The sequence below is a fragment of the Tachyglossus aculeatus genome, chromosome 21, assembly GCF_015852505.1.
Source record: "Tachyglossus aculeatus isolate mTacAcu1 chromosome 21, mTacAcu1.pri, whole genome shotgun sequence".
NCBI lineage: Eukaryota > Metazoa > Chordata > Mammalia > Monotremata > Tachyglossidae > Tachyglossus > Tachyglossus aculeatus.
This window is the reverse complement of record NC_052086.1, coordinates 13,236,832-13,259,639: the sequence shown is the minus strand read 5'-3', so window position 1 is coordinate 13,259,639 and position 22,808 is coordinate 13,236,832. Positions and strand designations below refer to the sequence as shown.

Here is a 22,808-nt window from a genome sequence, read left to right as displayed (position 1 = left end):
GTGCTCTGCACACAGTCAGCGCTCAGTAAATATGATTGATTCTATTTATTTTATTTTGTTAGTACGTTTGGTTTTGTCTCCCCCTTTTAGACTGTGAGCCCACTGTTGGGTAGGAACTGTCTCTATATGTTGCCAATTTGTACTTCCCAAGCGCTTAGTACAGTGCTCTGCACACAGTAAGCGCTCAATAAATGCGACTGATGATTGATGATGATGATGATTGAATGAATGAATGAATGAATAGGGACCATCTCTCTATGTTGCCAACTTGGACTTCCCACGCGCTCAGTCCAGTGCTCTGCACATAGTAAACGCTCATGACTGAATGAATAGGGACCATCTCTCTATGTTGCCAACTTGGACTTCCCAAGCGCTCAGTCCAGTGCCCTACACATAGTATGTGCTCAATCACTACATTTATTTATTACTCTATTTATTTATTTATTTATTTTAATTGTACATATCTATTCTATTTATTTTATTTTGTTAGTATGTTTGGTTTTGTCCCCCCCCTTTTAGACTGTGAGCCCACTGTTGGGTAGGGACCGTCTCTATATGTTGCCCACTTGGACTTCCCAAGCGCTTAGTACAGTGCTCTGCACAGAGTAAGCGCTCAATAAATACGATTAATGATCGATGATGATGATTGAATGAATGAATGAATAGGGACCATCTCTCTATGTTGCCAACTTGGACCTACCACGCGCTCAGTCCAGTGCTCTGCACATAGTAAACGCTCATGACTGAAGGAATAGGGACCATCTCTCCATGTTGCCAACTTGGACTTCCCAAGCGCTCAGTCCAGTGCTCTGCACACAGTAAGCGCTCAATCACTACGTTTCAAGTGTCCTGCACACAGTCAGCGCTAAATCAAGATGATTAAGACTGTGAGCCCACGGACTGCGGAAGTGACTGTCTCTAGCCAGGCTTCTAGACTGTGAGCCCGCTGTTGGGTAGGGAACCGTCTCTCTATGTTGCCAACTTGGACTTCCCAAGCGCTTAGTCCACTGCTCTGCACACAGTAAGTGCTCAATAAATACGATTGATTGATTGATTGATTCATAAGGACTGACTGACTCAGCCCCTTCCTTCCTCTCCCCCTCGCCCCCCTCTCCATCCCCCCATCTTACCTCCTTCCCTTCCCCACAGCACCTGTATATATGTTTGTACATCTTTATTACTCTATTTATTTATTTTACTTGTACCTATCTATTCTATTTTATTTTGTTAGTAGGTTTGGTTTTGTTCTCTGTCTCCCCCTTTTAGTCTGTGAACCCACTGTTGGGTAGGGACCATCTCTCTATGTTGCCAACTTGGACTTCCCAAGTGCTTAGTCCAGTGCACTGCACACAGTAAGCTTTCAATAAATACGATTGATTGATTGATTGATTGATTGATTAAGGACTGACTGACTGAGCCCCTTCCTTCCCCTCCCCCTCGTCCCCCCTCCATCCCCGCATCCTACCTCCTTCCCTTCCCCACAGCACCTGTATATATGTATATATGGTTGTACATATTCATTACTCTATTTATTTATTTATTTATTTTACCTGTACCTATCTATTCTATTCATTTTATTTTGTTAGTAGGTTTGGTTTTGTTCTCTGTCTCCCCCTTTTAGACTGTGAGCCCACTGGTGGGTAGGGACCGTCTCTACATGTTGCCAACTTGGACTTCCCAAGCGCTTAGTCCAGTGCACTGCACACAGTAAGCTTTCAATAAATACGATTGATTGATTGATTGATTGATTGATTAAGGACTGACTGACTGAGCCCCTTCCTTCCCCTCCCCCTCGTCCCCCTCTCCATCCCCCCATCTTACCTCCCTCCCTTCCCCACAGCCCCTGTATAGATGTATATATGTTTGTACATATTTATTACTCTATTTATTTATTTCTTTATTTATTTCTTTATTTTACTTGTACATATCTATCCTATTTATTTTATTTTGTTAGTATGTTTGGTTTTGCTCTCCGTCTCCCCCTTTTAGACTGTGAGCCCACTGGTGGGTAGGGACCGTCTCTAGATGTCGCCAACTTGGACTTCCCAAGCGCTTAGTCCAGTGCTCTGCACACAGGAAGCGCTCACTAAATACGACTGGCGATGATGGCTGAGGGAAAGGCCTGAGGTAAAAAGGCGTGAGGGAAAGGGGTGAGGCCCCAGGTCGGGGCTCCTTCCGGTGGCGGGCGTGACGTCACATCCGGTCTGCGCCGGAAGTGGGCCGCCCTGCCTGCTGCGGCGGGGCCGGAAGGAGGCCAACGACGACAGCCCGGGCCCCTCGGCGGCGGTAAGGCCTCACCCCCCCCACCCCCCACCAAGCGCTTAGTACAGTGCCCACCGTCCAATAAGTACGATGGAATGAAGCAGGGCGAGGAAGAGGGACCGGCTGGGGGACTGTTTTTTTTTTTTAAAGGTATTTATTAAGCGCTTACTATGTGCAGACCACTGTTCTAAGCGCTGGGGAGGTTACACGGTGATCGGGTTGCCCCCCGGGGGGCTCCCAGTCTTCATCCCCATTTTCCAGATGAGGCAACTGAGGCCCAGGGAAGCGACTCGCCCAAGCCACCCAGCTGACGAGTGGCGGAGCTGGGATTCGAACCCGTGACCTCTGACCCCGAAGCCCGGGCTCTTGCCACTGAGCCACGCTGTTGCCAAGAGGTCGGGAGGAGGGCTAGACTGGGAGCCCAGTGGGGGGCAGGGACCGGCCCTCAAGCGCTTAGTACAGTGCCCAGCGCCCAATAAGTACGATGGGATGAAGGAGGACGAGGAAGAAGGACCGGCTGGGGGACTGTTGCCAAGAGGTCGGGAGGAGGGCTAGACTGGGAGCCTGCTGGGGGGTAGGGACCGGCCCCCAAGCGCTTAGTACAGTGCCCAGCGCCCAATAAGTACGATGGACTGAAGGAGGACGAGGAAGAAGGACCGGCTGGGGGACAGTTGCCAAGAGGTCGGGAGGAGGGCTAGACTGGGAGCCCGCTGGGGGATAGGGACCGGCCCCCAAGCGCTTAGTACAGTGCCCAGCGCCCAATAAGTACGATGGAACGAAGGAGGACGAGGAAGAAGGACCAGCCGGGGGACTGTTGCCAAGAGGTCGGGAGGAGGGCTAGACTGGGAGCCCAATGGGGGGGAGGGACCGGCCCTCAAGCGCTTATTACAGTGCCCTGAGCACAGGAAGCGCTCAATAAATACAATGGAGTGAATGAGGAGGAGGAAGAGGGACCGGCTCTCTGTGTTGCCAACCTTTCCTTCCCAAGCGCTTAGTCCAGTGCTCAGCACACAGGGAGCGCCCAATAAGTACGATGGAATGAAGGAGGATGGGGAAGAAGGACCGGCCGGGGGATAGTTGCCAAGAGGTCGGGAGGAGGGCTAGACTGGGAGCCCGCTGCGGGGGAGGGACTGGCCCTCAAGCGCTTAGTACAGTGCTCAGCACACAGGGAGCGCTCAGTAAATGTGGTGGGATGAAGGAGGACGAGGAAGAAGGACCGGCTGGGGGACTGTTGCCAAGAGATCGGGAGGAGGGCTCGACTGGGAGCCCAATGGGGGGGAGGGACCGGCCCTCAAGCGCTTAGTACAGTGCCCAGCGCCCAATAAGTACGGTGGAATGAAGGAGGGCGAGGAAGAAGGACCGGCCGGGGGACTGTTACCAAGAGGTCGGGAGGAGGGCTAGACTGGGAGCCCAATGGGGGGGAGGGACCGGCCCTCAAGCGCTTAGTACAGTGCCCTGAGCACAGGAAGCGCTCAATAAATACAATGGAGTGAATGAGGAGGAGGAAGAGGGACCGGCTCTCTGTGTTGCCAACCTTTCCTTCCCAAGCGCTTAGTCCAGTGCTCAGCACACAGGGAGCGCCCAATAAGTACGATGGAATGAAGGAGGACGAGGAAGAAGGACCGGCCCGGGGGACTGTTGCCAAGAGGTCGGGAGGAGGGCTAGACTGGGAGCCCAATGGGGGGGAGGGACCGGCCCTCAAGCGCTTAGTACAGTGCTCAGCACACAGGGAGCGCTCAGTAAATGCGGTGGGATGAAGGAGGACGAGGAAGAAGGACCAGTCGGGAGGAGGGCTAGACTGGGAGCCCCCTGGGGGGGGAGGGACTGGCTCTCAAACGCTTAGTACAGTGCTCAGCACACAGGGAGCGCTCAGTAAATACGATGGAATGAATGAAGAGTCCAGTGCTCAGCACACAGTAAGCACTCAATAAGTACGATGGAATGAAGGAGGACGAGGAAGAAGGACCGGCTGGGGGACTGTTGCCAAGAGGTCGGGAGGAGGGCTAGACTGGGAGCCCGCTGCGGGGTAGGGACCGGCCCTCAAGCCCTTAGTACAGTGCTCAGCACACAGGGAGCGACCAGTAAGTACGATGGAATGAAGGAGGACGAGGAAGAAGGACCGGCCAGGAGGAGGGCTAGACTGGGAGCCTGCTGGGGGGTAGGGACTGGCTCTCAAGCGCTTAGTCCAGTGCTCTGCGCACAGAGAGCGCCCAATAAGTACGATGGAATGAAGGAGGACGAGGAAGAGGGACCGGCTGTCTATGTTGCCAACCTTTCCTTCCCAAGCGCTTAGTCCAGTGCTCTGCACATAGTCAGCGCCCAATAAGTACGATGGAGTGAAGGAGGACGAGGAAGAAGGACCGGCTGGGGGACTGTTGCCAAGAGGTCGGAAGGAGGGCTAGACTGGGAGCCCAATGGGGGGTAGGGACCAGCCCTCAAGCGCTTAGTACAGTGCCCAGCGCCCAATAAGTACGATGGAATGAAGGAGAACGAGGAAGAAGGACCGGCTGGGGGGCTGTTGCCAAGAGGTCGGGAGGAGGGCTAGACTGGGAGCCCAATGGGGGGAGGGACTGGCTCTCAAGCGCTTAGTACAGTGCTCAGTAAATGCGGTGGGATGAAGGAGGACGAGGAAGAGGGACCGGCCGGGGCACAGTTGCCAAGTGGTCGTGATGAGGGCTAGACTGGGAGCCTGCTGGGGGGGAGGGACCGGCCCTCAAGCGCTTAGTACAGTGCTCTGCACACAGGGAGCGCTCAGTGAATACGATGGAATGAATGAATGAAGAGTCCAGTGCTCTGCGCATAGTCAGCGCTCAATAAATACGATGGAATGAAGGAGAACGAGGAAGAGGGACCGGCTGGGGGACTGTTGCCAAGAGGTCGGGAGGAGGGCTAGACTGGGAGCCCAATGGGGTGGAGGGACCGGCCCTCAAGCGCTTAATACAGTGCCCAGCGCCCAATAAGTACGATGGAATGAAGGAGGACGAGGAAGAAGGACCGGCTGGGGGACTGTTGCCAAGAGGTCGGGAGGAGGGCTAGATTTGGAGCCCGCTGGGGGGTAGGGACAGGCCCCCAAGTGCTTAGTACAGTGCCCAGCGCCCAATAAGTACGATGGAATGAAGGAGGACGAGGAAGAAGGACCGGCTGGGGGACAGTTGCCAAGAGGTCGGGAGGAGGACTAGATTTGGAGCCCGCTGGGGGGTAGGGACCGGCCCCCAAGCGCTTAGTACAGTGCTCTGCGCACAGGGAGCGCCCAATAAGTACGATGGAATGAAGGAGGACGAGGAAGAAGGACCGGTCGGGAGGAGGGCTAGACTGGGAGCCCGCTGGGGGGTAGGGACCGCCCCCCAAGCGCTTAGTACAGTGATCTGAACACAGTCAGTGCCCAATAAGTACGATGGAGTGAAGGAGGATGAGGAAGACGGACCGGCCGGGGCACAGTTGCCAAGAGGTAGGGAGGAGGGCTAGACTGGGAGCCCGCTGGTGGGCAGAGACTGGCCCTCAAGCGCCTAGTACAGTGCTCTGAACACAGCCAGCGCCCAATAAGTACGATGGAGTGAAGGAGGACGAGGAAGAAGGACCGGCTGGGGGACTGTTGCCAAGAGGTTGGGAGGAGGGCTAGACTGGGAGCCCAATGGGGGGGAGGGACTGGCTCTCAAGCGCTTAGTACAGTGCCCTGCGCACAGGAGGCGCTCAATAAATACGATGGAACGAAGGAGGAAGAGGGACCGGCTCTATATGTTGCCAGCTTGTCCTTCCCAAGCGCTTAGTCCAGTGCCCTGCACACAGTAAGCGCTCAATAAATACGGTTGAATGAGTGAGGACGAGGAAGAGGGACCGGCTGGGGGACAGTTGCCAAGAGGTCGGGAGGAGGGCTAGACTGGGAGCCGGCTGGGGGGTAGGGACCGACTCCCAAGCGCTTAGTACAGTGCTCAGCACACAGGAAGCGCTCAGTAAATGCGATGGAATGAAGGAAGACGAGGAAGAAGGATTGGCCGGGGCACAGTTGCCAAGAGGTCGGGAGGAGGGCTAGACTGGGACCCTTCTGGGGGGTAGGGACCAGCTCCTAAGCGCTTAGTACAGTGCTCTGCGCACAGTCAGCGCCCAGTAAGTACGATAGAATGAAGGAGGATGAGGAAGAAGGACCGGTGGGGGCACAGTTGCCAAGAGGTCGGGAGGAGGGCTAGACTGGGAGCCCAATGGGAGGGAGGGACCAGCTCTCAAGCATTTAGTACAGTGCTCAGCACACAGGAAGTGCTCAGTAAATACGATGGAATGAATGAGGAGCAGGAAGAGGGACCGGCTCTATATGTTGCCAGCTTGTCCTTCCCAAGTGTTTAGTACAGTGCTGTGCACACAGTAAGCACCCAATAAATAGGATGGAATGAATGAGGAAGAGGAAGAGGGACCGGCCAGGGGACAGTTGCCAAGAGGTCGGAAGGAGGGCTAGACTGGGAGCCTGCCGGGGGGTAGGGACCGGCTCTATCTGTTGCCAACTTGGACTTCCCAAGCGTTTAGTACAGCGCTCTGCACACAGGAAGCGCTCAATAAATACGATGGAATGAGTGAGGAGCAGGAAGAGGGACCGGCCGGGGGACAGTTGCCAAGAGGTCGGGAGGAGGACTAGACTGGGAGCCCGCCGTTGGGTAGGGACCGGCTCCGTATGTTGCCAACTTGGACTTCCCAAGCGCTTAGAACAGTGCTTTGCACATAGTAAGCGCTTAATAAATGCCATTATTATTAGAGGTCATGGGAGAGAAACTTCCCACCCCGGGGAAGAGGGGGTGTCCGTGGAGGATCGGGTCTTGCTAGTCTTGGGGCTCATTCATTCATTCATTCCTTCCCATGGATTGAGCACCGACTGTAAGCGCTCAATAAATATGATTGATTGATTGACTGTGTACAGAGTACTGGACTAAGCGCTTGGGAAGAGAAGCAGCGTGGCTCAGTGGAAAGAGCCCGGGCTTTGGAGTCAGAGGTCACGGGTTCAAATCCCGTCCCCCCCTATTGTCAGCTGGGTGCCTTTGGGCATGTCACTTCTCTGGGCCTCAGTTCCCTCATCTGGAAAATGGGGATGAAGACTTTGAGCCCCCCGTGGGACAACCTGATCACCTTGTAACCTCCCCAGCGCTTAGAACAGTGCTTAGCACGTAGTAAGCGCTTAACAAATGGCATCGTTATTCATAGAGAAGCAGTGTGGCTCAGTGGAAAGAGCCCGGGCTTTGGAGTCAGAGGTCATGGGTTCAAATCCCAGCTCTGCCAATTGTCAGCTGGGTGACTTTGGGCAAGTCATTTCACTTCTCTGGCCTCCTTTCCCTCATCTATAAAAGGGGGATGAAGACTGTGAGCCCCCCGTGGGACAGCCTGATCACCTTGTAATCTCCCCAGCGCATCAGACAGTTCTTAGCACATAGTAAGCGCTTAACAAATGTCATCGTTATTCATTCAATCGTATTTATTGAGTGCTTACTGTGTGCAGAGCACTGTACTAAGCGCTTGGGAACATATAGAGATGGTCCCTACCCTACAGCGGGCTCACAGGCTAGAATTTATTATTACTTCTCTGGGCCTCGGTTCCCTCATCTGGAAAATGGGGATGAAGACTGTGAGCCCCCCCGTGGGACAACCCGATCACCTTGTAACCTCCCCTGCGCTTAGAACAGTGCCTAGCACATAGTAAGCGCTTAACAAATATCATCGTTGTTATTATTATTTACTTCTCTGGGCCTCGGTTACCTCATCTGGAAAAGGGGGATGAAGACTGAGCTCCCCATGGGACAGCTTGATCACCTTGTACCCTCCCCAGCGCTTAGAACATTGCTTAGCACATAGTAAGCACTTAACAAATGTTGTTATTATTTACTTCTTTGGGCCTCAGTTATCTCATCTGTAAAATGGGGATGAAGACATGAGCCCCCCGCCATGGGCAGCCTGATCACCTTGTAACCTCCCCAGCGCTTAGAACAGTGCTTAGCACGTAGTAAGCGCTTAACAAATGTCATCGTTGTTATTATTATTTACTTCTCTGGGCCTCAGTTACCTCCTCTGGAAAATGGGGATTAAGACTGTGAGCCCCCCGTGGGACAACCTGATCACCTTGTAATCTCCCCAGCGCTTAGAACAGTGCTTTGCACATAGTAAGCGTTTAATAAATGCCATCATTATTATTATTATTATTACGAGTCGGCAACAGAGACAGTCCTTACCCAACAACGGGCTCAGGGTCTAGAAGGGGGAGACAGACCACAAATCAAAACATGGAGACAGGTGTCAAAAGCAGCGTGGCTCAGTGGTAAGAGCCCGGGCTTTGGAGTGAGAGGTCATGGGTTCAAGTCCCGGCTCCGCCAATTGTCAGCTGTGTGACTTTGGGCAAGTCGCTTCACTTCTCTGGGCCTCAGTTCCCTCATCTGTCAAATGGGGATGAAGACTGTGAGCCCCCCGGGGGACAACTTTATCACCTTGTAACCTCCCCAGCCAGCTTAGAACAGTGCTTTGCACATAGTAAGCGCTTAGTAAATGCCATCATTATTATCATTATTATTATAAAATCATCAGAACAAATAGAATTATAGCTATATGCACTTAACAAAATAAATATTCATTCATTCAGTCGTATTTATTGAGCGCTTACTGTGTGCAGAGCACTGGACTAAGCGCTTGGGAAGTCCAAGTTGGCAACATAGAGAGACGGTCCCTACCCAACAGCAAATAGAATAGTGAATATGTGCAAGTAAAATGAAGAGTAATAAATCTGTACAAATATATTCATTCACTCAGTTGTATTTATTGAGCGCTTACTGTGTGCAGAGCACTGGACTAAGCGCTTGGGAAGTCCATATAGAGACGGTCCCTACCCAACAGCAAATAGAATAGTGAATATGTGCAAGTAAAATGAAGAGTAATAAATCTGTACAAATATATTCATTCATTCACTCAATCATATTTATTGAGCGCTTACTGTGCGCAGAGCACTGGACTAAGCACTTGGGAAGTCCATATAGAGACGGTCCCTACCCAACAGCAAATAGAATAGTGAATATGTACAAGTAAAATGAAGAGTAATAAATCTGTACAAATATATTCATTCATTCATTCAAGCGCTTAGAACAGTGCTCAGCGCTTAGAACGGTGCTTTGCACATAGTAAGCGCTTAATAAATGCCATCATTATTATTATTATTGTCATTATTTATTGAGCGCTTACCGTGTGCAGAGCACCATACTAGGCACTTGGGAAGGTCAAGCTGGCAACATATAGAGACGGTCCCTACCCAACAGCAAATAGAATAGTGAATATGTACAAGTAAAATGGACAGTAATAAATCTGTACAAATATATTCACTCATTCAGTCATATTTATTGAGCGCTTACTGTGTGCAGAGCACTGGACTACGAGCTTGGGAAGGACAAGTTGGCAACATATAGAGACGGTCCCTACCCAAGAGCAAATAGAATAGTGAATATGTACAAGTAAAATGAAGAGTGATAAATCTGTACAAATATATTCATTCACTCAATCATATTTATTGAGCGCTTACTGTGTGCAGAGCACCATACTAAGCACTTGGGAAGGTCAAGTTGGCAACATATAGAGACGGTCCCTACCCAAAAGCAAATAGAATAGTGAATATGTACAAGTAAAATGAAGAGTGATAAATCTGTACAAATATATTCATTCATTCACTCAATCATATTTATTGAGTGCTTACTGTGTGCAGAGCACCGTACTAAGCACTTGGGAAGGTCAAGTTGGCAACATATAGAGACGGTCCCTACCCAACAGCAAATAGAATAGTGAATATGTACAAGTAAAATGAAGAGTAATAAATCTGTACAAATATATTCATTCATTCACTCAGTCGTATTTATTGAGCACTTACTGTGTGCAGGGCACTGGACTAAGCGCTTGGGAAGTCCAAGTTGGCAACATATAGAGATGGTCCCTACCCAACAGCAAATAGAATAGTGAATATGTACAAGTAAAATGAAGAGTAATAAATCTGTACAAATATATTCATTCATTTACTCAATCGTATATATTGAGCGCTTACTGTGTGCAGAGCACTGGACCAAGCGCTTGGGAAGTCCAAGCCCATTCCTCCCCATCCCCCCTGCCTTACCTCCTTCCCCTCCCTACAGCACCTGTATATATGTATATATGTTTGTACGGATTTATTACTCTATGTATTTATTTTATTTGTACATATTCTACTTTAATATGTTTTGTTTTGTTGTTCATTTTGTTGTTGTTCATTCAGTACGATTGAATGAATGTTGTCTGTCTCCCCCTTCTAGACTGCGAGCCCGCTGTTGGGTAGGGACCGCCTCTAGATGTTGCCAACTTGGACTTCCCAAGCGCTTAGCCCAGTGCTCTGCACACAGTAAGCGCTCAATAAATACGATGGAATGAATGAATGAATGAATACAAGTTGGCAACATATAGAGACGGTCCCTACCCAAATAGAGTAGTGAATATGTACGAGTAAAATGAAGAGTAATAAATCCGTACAGAGTGCTGTGGGGAGGGGAAGGAGGTAGGGCGGGGGGGATGGGGAGGAGGAGAGGGAAAAGGGGGCTCAGTCTGGGAAGGCCTCCTGGAGGAGGTGAGCTCTCAGCTTGATGACCCCGGGATGACTGTAATAAATCCGTACAGATATATATACAAAGTGCTGTGGGGAGGGGAAGGAGGTAGGGCTGGGGGGGATCAATCAATCAATCAATCGTATTTATTGAGCACTTACTGTGTGCAGAGCACTGGACTAAGCGATTGGGAAGTCCAAGCTGGCAACATATAGAGACGGTCCCTACCCAACAGTGGGCTCACAGTCTAGAAGGGGGAGGCAGAGAACAAAACCAAACATACTAACAAAATAAAATAAATGGAATAGATAGGTACAAGTAAAGTAAATGAATAAATAGAGTAATAAATATGTACAAACATATATACAGGTGCTGTGGGGAAGGGAAGGAGGTAAGATGGGGGGGATGGAGAGGGGGATGGGGAGAAGGAGAGGAAAAAGGGGGCTCAGTGTGGGAAGGCCTCCTGGAGGAGGGGAGCTTTCAACCTGATGACCCTGGGGTGACCGTAATAAATCCGTATAAACATATATACAAAGTGCTGTGGGGAGGAGGAGAGGAAAAAGGGGGCTTAGTGTGGGAAGGCCTTGTCCATATCTATTCTATTTATTTTATTCTGTTAGTATGTTTGGTTTTGTTCTCTGTACAGATTTCTTACTCTATTTATTTTACTTGTACATATCTATTCTATTTATTTTATTCTGTTAATATGTTTGGTTTTGTTCTCTGTCTCCCCCTTCTAGCCTGTGAGCCCGCTGTTGGGTAGGGACCGTCTCTATGTGTTGCCGACTTGGACTCCCTAAGCGCTCAGTCCAGTGCTCTGCACGCAGTAAGCGCTCAATAAATACGATTGATTGATTGATAAATACGATTGAATGAATGAATGAATGAATGAATGAATACCTGTATCTATCCCAGGGCTTAGAACACTGCTTGGCACTTAGTAAGCGCTTAAGAAGTGCCATTATTATTATTATGGGGATTAAGGCTGTGAGCCTCCTGAGGGACAACCTGATTTCCTTGAATCTCCCCCAGCGCTTAGAACACTGCTTGGCACTTAGTAAGCTCTTAATAAATGCCATCACTATTATTATTATTATTATTATTATGGGGATAATAATGAGCTCTCAGCCGGATGCCCCCGGGATGACCTTCTCGCCCCCGGCCCCATCTTCTCCGCGTGCAGGCAGCGCCCGTGCGGAGGGGGGGAGAACCCCAGGGTCCGGCCCCGGTCCGGCCCGGCCCGAGGGACGGACGATGGCAGAGATCAGCGACCTGGACCGGCAGATCGAGCAGCTGCGGCGCTGCGAGCTCATCAAGGAGAGCGAGGTCAAAGCCCTGTGCGCCAAGGCCAGGTGAGGCCCCCCGGCCCGTTCGTCCGGGCCCCCCAACCCGACATTTGGGGAGGGATGGGGTGGGGGGGCCTTGGCAGACGTCTCCAGGGAAGCAGCGATGCCCAGTGGAAAGAGCCCGGGCTGGAGAGCCAGAGGCCCTGGGTTCTAATCCCGGCACCGCCAGTGACTTCGGGCAAGTCGCTTCACTTCTCTGCGCCCCCAGTTCCCTCGTCTGGAACACGGGGATGAAGGCTGTGAGCCCCGTGAGGGACAACCTGGTTACCTTGTAGACTAGACTGTGAGCCCGCTGTTGGGTGGGGACCGTCTCTGTATGTTGCCAACTTGGACTTCCCAAGCGCTTAGTACAGTGGTGTGCACACAGTAAGCGCTCAATAAATACGATTGAATGAATGAATGAATGACAACCTGATTACCTTGTAGACTAGACTGTGAGCCCGCTGTTGGGTAGGGACCGTCCCTATACGTTGCCAACTTGGACTTCCCAAGTGCTTAGTACAGTGCTCTGCACACAGTAAGTGCTCAATAAATACGATTGAATGAATGAATGAGTGACAACATGATTACCTTGTAGACTAGACTGTGAGCCCGCTGTTGGGTAGGGACCGTCTCTGTATGTTGCCAACTTGGACTTCCCAAGAGCTTAGTACAGTGCTCTGCACACAATAAGCGCTCAATAAATACGATTGAATGAATGAATGAATGACAACCTGATTTCCTTGTAGACTAGACTGTGAGCCTGCTGTTGGGTAGGGACCGTCTCTGTATGTTGCCAACTTGGACTTCCCAAGTGCCTAGTACAGTGCTCTGCACACAGTCAGCGCTCAATAAATATGAATGAATGAATGAATGAATGAATGAATACCTGTATCTATCCCAGTGCTTAGAACACTGCTTGGCACTTAGTAAGTGCTTAACAAGTGCCATCATCATTATTATTATTATTATGGGGATTAAGGCTGTGAGCCTCCTGAGGGACAACCTGATTTCCTTGAATCTCCCCCAGCGCTTAGAACACTGCTTGGCGCTTAGTAAGCTCTTAATAAATGCCATCATTATTATTATTATTATTATGGGGATGAAGACTGTGAGCCCCACAGGGGACAACCTGATTACCATGTATCTACCTCAGTGCTTAGAACAGGGCTTGGCACGTAGTAAGTGCTTAACAGAGAAGCAGCGTGGCCCACAGGAAAAGAGCCCGGGCTTTGGAGTCAGAGGGCATGGGTTCAAATCCCGAATCCGACAATTTTCAGCTATGTGATTTTGGGCAAGTCACTTCACTTCTCTGTGCCTCAGTTCCCTCATCTGTAAAATGGGGATGAAGACTTTGAGCCCCCTGAGGGACAAGCTGATTTCCTTGTATCTCCCCCAGCACTTAGAACACTGCTTGGCACTTAGTAAGCACTTAACAAATGCCGTCATTATTATTATTATTATTATGGGGATGAAGACTGTGAGCCCCACGAGGGACAACCTGATTACCTTGTGTCTACCTCAGCGCTTAGAACAGGGCTTGGCATGGAGTAAGCGCTTAACGGAGAAGCAGCGTGGCTCACTGGAAAAGAGCCCGGGCTTTGGAGTCAGAGGGCATGGGTTCAAATCCCAAATCCACCAATTGTCATCTGTGTGTGCCAACCACTACGTGGGTGTCGCAATCTTAATCCCCATTTTTCAGATGAGGTAATGGGCCTAGAGAAGTGAAGTATCTTGCCTAAGTTCACACAGCAGACAAGTGGCAGAGCCAGGATTAGAACCGAGGACCTTCTGATCCCAGGGCCGGCCTCTCTCCATTAAGCCACGCTGCTGTCACGGACGGACAAGCGCCGGTTCCCCACGACTGGATTTGCCCGAAGGGAAAGTCAGCGTTGGGTACCGCTCCGAAGAGCGGCAGGGGCCCCTCTGATCGGTGGCTTGGGGCCAGCTGGGGCCCCGGGAATGGATGCGGGTCTTAGGGAGGCGAGGGGACACTGACAGTCTTGTCTTCGGAACTGGGCCTCGGCCTCCTTCCGGCCTTCTGCCTAGCGGCAGGCAGCCAAACCATACCTAATAATAACAATGACAGCATTTATTAAGTGCTTACTATGTGCAAAGCACTGTTCTAGACGCTGGGGAGCTTACAAGGTGATCGGGTGCCTCGTTCTCGCCTGTCCCGCCGTCGACCCCCGGCCCACATCATCCCCCGGGCCTGGAATGCCCTCCCTCTGCCCATCCGCCAAGCTAGCTCTCTTCCCCCCTTCAAGGCCCTACGGAGAGCTCACCTCCTCCAGGAGGCCTTCCCAGACTGAGCCCCTTCCTTCCTCTCCCCCTCGTCCCCCCCTCCATCCCCCCATCTTACCTCCTTCCATTCCCCACAGCACCTGTATATATGTTTGTACATATTTATTATTCTATTTATTTATTTACTTACCTCCTTCCATTCCCCACAGCACCTGTATATATGTATATATGTTTATACATATTTATTACTCTATTTATTTATTTTACTTGTGCATATCTATTCCATTTATTTCATTTTGTTAATATGTTTGGTTTTGTTCTCTGTCTCCCCCTTCTAGACTGTGAGCCCACTGTTGGGTAGGGACTGTCTCTATATGTTGCCACCTTGTCCTTCCCAAGCGCTTAGTACAGTGCTGTGCACACAGTAAGCGCTCAATAAATACGATTGATTGATTGATTGGGTTGTCCCCCAGGGGGCTCACAGTCTTCATCCCCATTTTATAGATGAGGGAACTGGGGCCTGGAGAAGTGAAGTGACAAAGTCACACAGCTGACAATTGGCGGAGGCGGGACTTGAGCCCATGACCTCTGACTCCAAAGCCCGGGCTCTTTCCACTGAGCCACGCTGCATCCTTCGAGTCCCATCGTACAGCCTCCGATTCCTCTCCTCCGATTCTCTCCTGACCCCCTCCGATCTGGTTTCCACCCCCTTCACTCCACAGAAACTGCCCTCTCAAAGGTCACCAGTGATCTCCTTGCCAAATTCAACGGCCTCCACTCCGCCCCGTCCTCCTGGACCTTCAGCGCTGTGGACCACTTCCTTCTCCTTGAAACATTATCCAACCTTGGCTTCGTTGTCACTGTCCTCTCCTGGTTCCCCACCCCCTAACCGTGGGAGTCCCTCCGACTCACTTCTGGGTCCCCTTGTAGGCTCCTTCTACACCCACTCCGTTGGAGAGCTCATTCGCTCCCACATCTTCAGGGACCATCACCACGCAGATGATTCCCAAATCTGCATCTCCAGATCTTTCTCCTTCTCTGCAGTCTCCTCTTGCCTTTCAGGACGTCTCTAACTCGGATGTCCGGCTGACGCCTCAGACTTAACGTGTCCAAAATAGGACTGATCGTCCCACCGAAACCCTGCCCTTCCCCTGATTTTTCCCATCGCTGTAGACGGCACCTCCATCCTCCGTATCGCACAAGCCCCGTAACCTTGACGTTATTCTAGACTCATCTCATTCAACCCACATACTCAGTCTATCAAATCCTGTTGATTAAACCTTCACCACATTGCTAAAGTCTGCCCTTTCCTCTCCATCCAAACTACTACCACGTTAATCTCAGCCCTTCTCCGATCCCTGAATCCTATCCTTGATGACCGCATTAGCCTCTCCGGTGATCTCCCAGCTTCCCGTCTCTTCCCACTTCAGTTCGTACTTTGCTGCGCGGATTGTTTTTCGACAACACTGTTCAGTCCACGTTTCCCCACTCCCCGAGAACCTCCAGGTAGCCGCCCGTCCACCTCCGCATCAAACAGAAACTCCTTACCGTTGGCTTTAAAGCACTCAATCGCCTTGCCCCCTCCTACCTCACCTCTCTGTTGTCCTCCTGTAACCCAGCCCACAAACTTTGCTGCTTTCATGATAACCTACTTGCTATACCTCGATCTCACCATTGACCCCCGCCCACATCCTGCCTCTGGCCTGAAACTCCCTCCACCTTCATATCCAACTTCCCCCGCTCAAAACCTTATTAAAATCACATCTCCCCCAGGAGGCCCTCCCCAACTACACCCTCGTTTCCTCTTTTCCCACTCCTTTCTGCGTGTTCCTGACACTTGGATTTGTGTTCTTTATTCCTCTCACTCCCAGTCCCTCAGCACTTAAGTCTATATCTAACTTATCTTAATGTCTGTCTCCCCCTCTAGACTGTGGCCTTATTTCTTTTCTTGTTTTTTTAAGTGGTATCTGTTAAGCGCTATCTCTGTGCCAGGCACTTTTCTAAGTGCGGGGGTAGATATAAGGTTGGACGCAGTCCGTGTCCCACTTGGGGCTCACGGTCTTAATCCCTATTTTACGGGTGAGGCACAGAGAAATTAAATGACTTGCCCAAGGTCACACAGCAGACAAGGGGAGGATCCAGGATTATAACCCAAGTCCTTCGGAGTCCCAGGCCAGCATTCTGTCCGCTAGGCCGTTCTGCTCCTTGTTGCGGGCAAGGAACATGTCAACTGACTTGGTTATATTGTACTTTCCCAAGCGCTTAATACAGTGCTCTGCACTCACTCAGCGCTCAATAAATGTGATTTATTGGGATGTGGGAAATGTGGGAACTCACCACGGACCCTCCCCTTCTCTCCCGTGGCTCTCATCCCGTCTCGCCGCGTTTCCCCCCACCGACACCATCCACCTGTCGAAGACCTGGGTTAGCCTTCCCTCCCCCAAGTCGCCCTCTCGGACTTCCAATCTCACTGCTCCTGGCCCGCTCGCCATTCCCAGATTGGGAAGGGAAGTGAGGCCTTCTGAGCTGCCGGTGTGGCTGAGCTTGACCACAGGCCAGAGGAACAATTTACACTCCCCTCAGTGGGAGGCAGGCGGGTAGTGGGTCGGTAACTGAATTTGGATCTCTACCTTTGTCCTATTGCCAGAGAAATCTTGGTGGAGGAGAGCAATGTACAGAGGGTGGATTCTCCCGTCACGGTGAGTGAAACCCCGTCCCCTTTGCTGTGGCTTGTCCTGCTGATCCCCCTCCAGTTTGAATCTTGTCCTCCTGGTCGCTCCCAGCCACCGGGAAACACTGCTTCTTCCAGGAACGAAAAACCCCACAAACCAACATGTGCCTGTTACGTGTTGGTTATAGAGGAGACTTTTGTTTTTGGGGAGTGGAGAAGGGAGGGTAAATTGGAATTGGCTCACTGCTTCTTGGGAAAAAGACCCAAATTTAGTGGCTCAACTGGGAGAGGGGTGTTGGAGGGATTTCGCTGGGGAGGAGGTAAGGAGGACAGGCAGTGGGGAAAGGGAAGGGGAGTTGGCCAGTTCTGAGGGAAAATGGCCGGCGCTGGTGGACGGAGGGACTCAAAAAGCTTGGTGAACTGTAACTAAGTGGGGAGGAAGAGGGATTTCCCTAGGGAGGAGGTAAGGAGGACAGGCAGTGGGGAAAGGGAAGGTGAGTTGGCCAGTTCTGAGGAAAAATGGCTGGCGCTTGTGGATGGAGGGACTCAAAAAGCTTGGTGAACTGTAACCAAGTGGGGAGGAAGAGGGATTTCCCTGGGGAGGAGGTAAGGAGGACAGGCAGTGGGGAAAGGGAAGGGGAGTTGGCCAGTTCTGAGGAAAAATGGCCGGTGCTCGTGGACGGAGGGACTCAAAAACCTTGCTGAACTGTAACTAAGTGGGGAGGAAGAGGGCAGGACCTGACGGGGGGAGCGAAAGGTTGATCTCCTTGTCATAGTCCGTCTGTTCCGTCCCCATTCCTCTGCAGGTATGCGGGGATATCCACGGACAATTCTACGACCTCAAAGAGCTGTTCAGGGTGAGTAGGGGAGCGGGGAGCGGGCCTTGTCTTCCCCCTTGGAGAGGACGCTCGTCGTGCGGCCAAGGAACCGCCGGGGCCCGTGTAGCCGGGGAAGGGAAAAGATGCTCTTAATATAGCTGGGGAGGGGCTGAGGAAGTTTAAGCCTAAAGAAGGAAAAGATCCTTTGGATGACTGCTTCAGGGGGTTGCATCTGGTGAGTTGGGGATCGGTGTGAATTTTAGGTAGGAGGGTGGGTTTCTTTGGGTGGCGGAGGGGGGTGGACCAGAAGGAGCAGAAACCGGAGGAGCCTTTGACCCCTGGGATTTGACCCTTCTCCCTGCCCCTCCAGGTGGGGGGAGACGTTCCTGAGACCAACTACCTCTTCATGGGGGACTTCGTGGACCGCGGCTTCTACAGTGTTGAGACGTTTCTACTACTGCTGGCCCTCAAGGTAGGGAGACTCGGCACGCATTCATTCAGTCGTATTTATTGAGTGCTTACTGTGTGCGGAGCACTGTACTAAGCGCTTGGGAAGTACAGATCGGCCACATAGAGGGACGGTCCCTACCCAAAAACGGGCTCGCAGTCTAGAAGCGGCGTGGCTCAGTGGAAATAATAATAATAATAATAATTATAATTGGCATTTGTTAAGCACTTACTATGTGCAAAGCACTGTTCTAAGCGCTGGGGAGGATACAGGCTAATCAGGTTGTCCCACGTGGGGCTCACAGTCTCAGTCCCCATTTTACAGATGAGGTAACAGGCCGAGAAGTGAAGTGACTTGCCCAAAGTCACCCAGCTGACAAGTGGTGGAGCCGGGATTTGAACCCATGACCACTGACTCCAAAGCCCATGCTCTTTCCACTGAGCCAAGCTAGAGCCCGGGCTTGGGAGTCAGAGGTCATGGGTTCAAATCCCGGTTCCGCCGCTTGTCAGCTGCGTGACTTTGGGCAAGTCGCTTCACTTCCCTGGAAAGAGCCCGGGCTTGGGAGTCAGAGGTCGTGGGTTCAAATCCCGGTTCCGCCGCTTGTCAGCTGTGTGACTTTGGGCAAGTCGCTTCACTTCCCTGGAAAGAGCCCAGGCTTGGAAGTCAGAGGTCATGGGTTCAAATCCCGGCTCCTCCGCTTGTCAGCTGCGTGACTTTGGGCAAGTCGCTTCACTTCTCTGGCCCTCAGTTACCTCATGGGGATTAAGATTGTGAGCCCCCCATGGGACAACCTGATCACTTTGTATCCTCCCCGGCGCTTCGAACAGTGCTTTGCACATAGTGAGCGCTTCACAAATACCAAAGCTATTATTATTAGAAGGGGGGAGAGGCAAGACGAGGTCCCCACTCCAAGGTGAGGTCCCCAAACCTCCGGTCCCCCGAGTCTGCCCAGCTTTTCCGCGCCCCCTGACCTCCAGACGTCCTTTGAAGGCAAGCCTCCATAGCCTCGGGAGCCCTCCGTCCCCCCTCGCCTCCGGTGACTCTGTGTCCTCCGTCCCCTCCCGCCCCCAAGGTGCGCTACCCTGACCGCATCACCCTGATCCGGGGCAACCACGAGAGCCGGCAGATCACCCAGGTGTACGGCTTCTACGACGAGTGTCTGCGCAAGTACGGCTCGGTGACGGTCTGGCGCTACTGCACCGAGATCTTCGACTACCTCAGCCTGTCCGCCATCATCGACGGCAAGGTAGGGCCGCCCGGGAGCGGACGCCGTCGCCGCCGAACCTGGCGGAGGGGGAGAGCGCGGGCTGGGGTGGTGGCCCCAGGAGGAGTCCCGGATGCCCCCCGAGTCGGCGGCCGATTCTAGTTGTCCCCCCCAGATCTTCTGTGTGCACGGGGGCCTCTCCCCCTCCATCCAAACCCTGGACCAGATCCGGACGATCGACCGGAAGCAGGAGGTGCCGCACGACGGGCCAATGTGTGACCTTCTCTGGTCGGACCCCGAAGGTGAGCCCATAGCGGGGGGTTTCTGGGAGAGGTCAAGGGGAGGGGTGCTTGGTTTGGTGGTTTTTGGTTATGTTGCCAACTTCAATCAATCAATCAATCAATCGATCGTATTTATTGAGCGCTTACTATGTGCAGAGCACTGTACTAAGCGCTTGGGAAGTACAAATTGGCAAAGTACAAAGTACAAGCAAACTTGTACTTCCCAAGCGCTTAGTACAGTGCTCTGCACACGGTAAGCGCTCAATAAATCCGATTGATTGATTGGGGAGGGGGACCCCCTTCATTTGGGTGACAGGGCAGCTTCCGTTGGTGGCGACAGGCTGTGCTTCCCCCCTCAGCCGGGCCAGTGAGTGGCCAAGCGGGAAACTGGCAGGAATTCATTCATTCAAGCGCTGACTGTGTGCAGAGCACTGTACTAAGCGCTTGGGAAGTACAAGTCGGGATCACACGTGGGAAGGAGCGGGGTGGCCCGCCCTGCAGCTCCCGGGGAGGGACCCTTTTGCCCCCGCAGCCCCACCCGAGGGGCCGCGAGGGCTCCATTAGCTACAAGACCCTACGTCTCCTGGCACTGGTAGCACGCCACTTGCCAGCCACAAACGTGGCGTTGCGGGGAGGGTCGGAGGGTATTCCGGCGGTGCGGTTTATCACTTGGCTGGGGCCGTTCTGCGGTTTTCCCCCTCCGGCGTGGGGTGTGGGAGGAGGGAGGTGGCCTGCGGCGGGGAGGGGGCTCTACCTTAGCCAGTGAAGTGGAAATAAACCATCTGTCCGCCTCCCCTCTTCTGCAGACACAACGGGCTGGGGTGTGAGCCCCCGGGGGGCAGGGTACCTGTTCGGCAGTGACGTGGTGGCCCAGTTCAACGCGGCCAATGACATCGACATGATTTGCCGGGCCCACCAACTGGTCATGGAGGGCTACAAATGGCACTTCAACGAGACCGTTCTCACCGTCTGGTCCGCGCCCAACTACTGTTACCGGTGAGGGGGATGTGTGTGAGTGAGAGAGAGAGAGAGAGAGAGAGTGTGTGTGTGTGTGTGTGTGGCGGTGGGGACGGATGAGGACCCAGCCTCTCACAACCCAGAGCCGGGAGGGAGCGTGTGTCCGTGAACCCAAGGGTGGGAAGCAGCCGCCCGAAAACTCGAGGCCCGGTTTGCGTCTCGGGGGGCCGGGGGACTTGGCAGGGGGGAGGTGGATCCCGGGAGAGATTTCTTCACGCGGCCCCCTTCTCGTCCCCAGCTGTGGGAATGTGGCCGCTATTTTGGAACTGGATGAACACCTGCAGAAGGACTTCATCATCTTCGAAGCGGCACCCCAAGAGACCCGGGGCATTCCTTCCAAGAAGCCCGTGGCCGACTACTTCCTGTGACCCCCGAGGAGTCGTCTCCAACCTCCCTTCCCCTCCACCCGCCCCGGCCTCACCGGGCTGGCTGCCCCTCGGACCACTGTGACTCTGCCCGCGGCCGCCACTCCCCCCCATTCTCGGGGCAGAGTCTCCTAGGGCAGAGGGACTTTTTCCAGCTGCCCCCTTTTCCTCTTTTCCCCACCCACCCTCCCTCCCCTAAAGTCCTGGCCCCGTCGGCTCTTAAGAGGGCCTTAGTCCGTGGGCTCTGTCCCTACTCGTTCCTGGGAGGAGGAGCTGGGGAAGAAAAGGCTTTTACATCCCAGGCGAGGGAGCCGGGAGGAAAAAGGTGCTGTGACCTGGGGAAAGGAAACTGTGGGGGGAAAGGAGTCTCGCACCAGGGACGGTAGGGTAGGGAGAACCATGGCTTTAATGTCTCTCTTCCTAACCCACTCCTCCAGGTTGATCTGATTCCGAGTTTCCAATTTTTTTTTTTCCTTTTTTTTTTTTTTTTTTGGTTTTTAAATAAAAACTTTGTGGAAAAAAAGTAAAAAAAAAATTCTAATAGAAGAAAGGATTTTTGGGTTGTTATCTCTGCCCCCATTTTCTCTTCACGAGCCTGCACGGGGTCCGTGCCGTCCGTCACTCTGTCTCGGTCTCCCCGTCTCCCCAGGCTCTCACCTCATCCGCCTCAGTTTACACGTTCCCACCGCTGGGCCGCCTCGGTGCGGGGAGACTTTTCAGGTTAGAGTCCCGCTTCCTTTACGATCCAGCAGGGAGATGGGATGTGGAAATAGCCAGCCGGTGTCACCCAGCTCTATATCCCCGTTGTAAATCGTGGGCGTTCGTTCGCGGGGCGGAGGGGTCCGAGAGAGAGTGGCCAAGGCTGCCGCTTCGAGCCGGGCGGGACGGGGTTAGGCCGCACGAAGCCACGTCTGGAACTTGTCATATTCTTAAACCAAGTATCGCTTGGTATTTTAGCCGAAAGGGTCTGGGATGTAACAGAGCTGGAAGCATTTAAGAAGATAGTTATTGTTCATCTGGCAATGTGGAAGGGAGAGAGGGGGCAGAGAGGACGGTGAGGGCAAGGGGGAGCCCAGGGTTGGGGGGAGGCCCTAATTTGGGGGATCCTGAGTCTGTGGACTTGACTGGAAGAAGGGGGATAGGAGATGGGGTGGCCCGGCCCAGCAGCCGGAGGCGAGGGAGAAGAGGAGCGGCTGGCGGGGGCTTCCAGGTTGGAGTTGAGGGGGTTGCGGTGGTGCTCGGGGCTTTGGTGGGGGGGGCTCTAGTCCCATTTGGTGTGGGGCCTGTGGCAGCCTCTGCTCCCCCAGCCCCCTCCGTTCACACCCAGGTGAGATCCTGAGTGAGGGGGTTGAGGAGCAGCTGCCCACCAGCCTTTGAAGCCTGGGGCCGCGGAATATGGGAACTGAAGCTAATGTGTGAACTGGGGGGGAGCAGGGGGACTGATTGAGGCCATTTGGCCTCCTAGCTGAGATAATGGGGGTGGGGGCCTGCTGCGGACCGCTGGGGAGAAGATTCTTGTGTCCCAGGGTGGGCCGAGGGGGGACGACAATGAAGTAATGAGGCGGATGGGCTGCCTTGGAGGAAATTCACGCCCCCC

General features: G+C 52.8%; 1 protein-coding gene across 1 annotated transcript; it reads left to right on the top strand.

Moving 5' to 3' along the window:
- The first annotated feature begins 2,226 nt into the window (after positions 1–2,226).
- Positions 2,227–21,676, top strand: PPP4C (protein phosphatase 4 catalytic subunit). The gene is made up of 9 exons (XM_038762894.1): positions 2,227–2,286; positions 12,022–12,190; positions 17,055–17,106; positions 17,885–17,935; positions 18,267–18,368; positions 19,417–19,590; positions 19,724–19,850; positions 20,636–20,825; positions 21,085–21,676. The coding sequence occupies exons 2-9, from the start codon at positions 12,093–12,095 to the stop codon at positions 21,212–21,214; spliced, it is 924 nt and encodes a 307-aa protein (XP_038618822.1). The 5' UTR covers positions 2,227–2,286; positions 12,022–12,092; the 3' UTR covers positions 21,215–21,676.
- Positions 21,677–22,808: the final 1,132 nt, after the last annotated feature.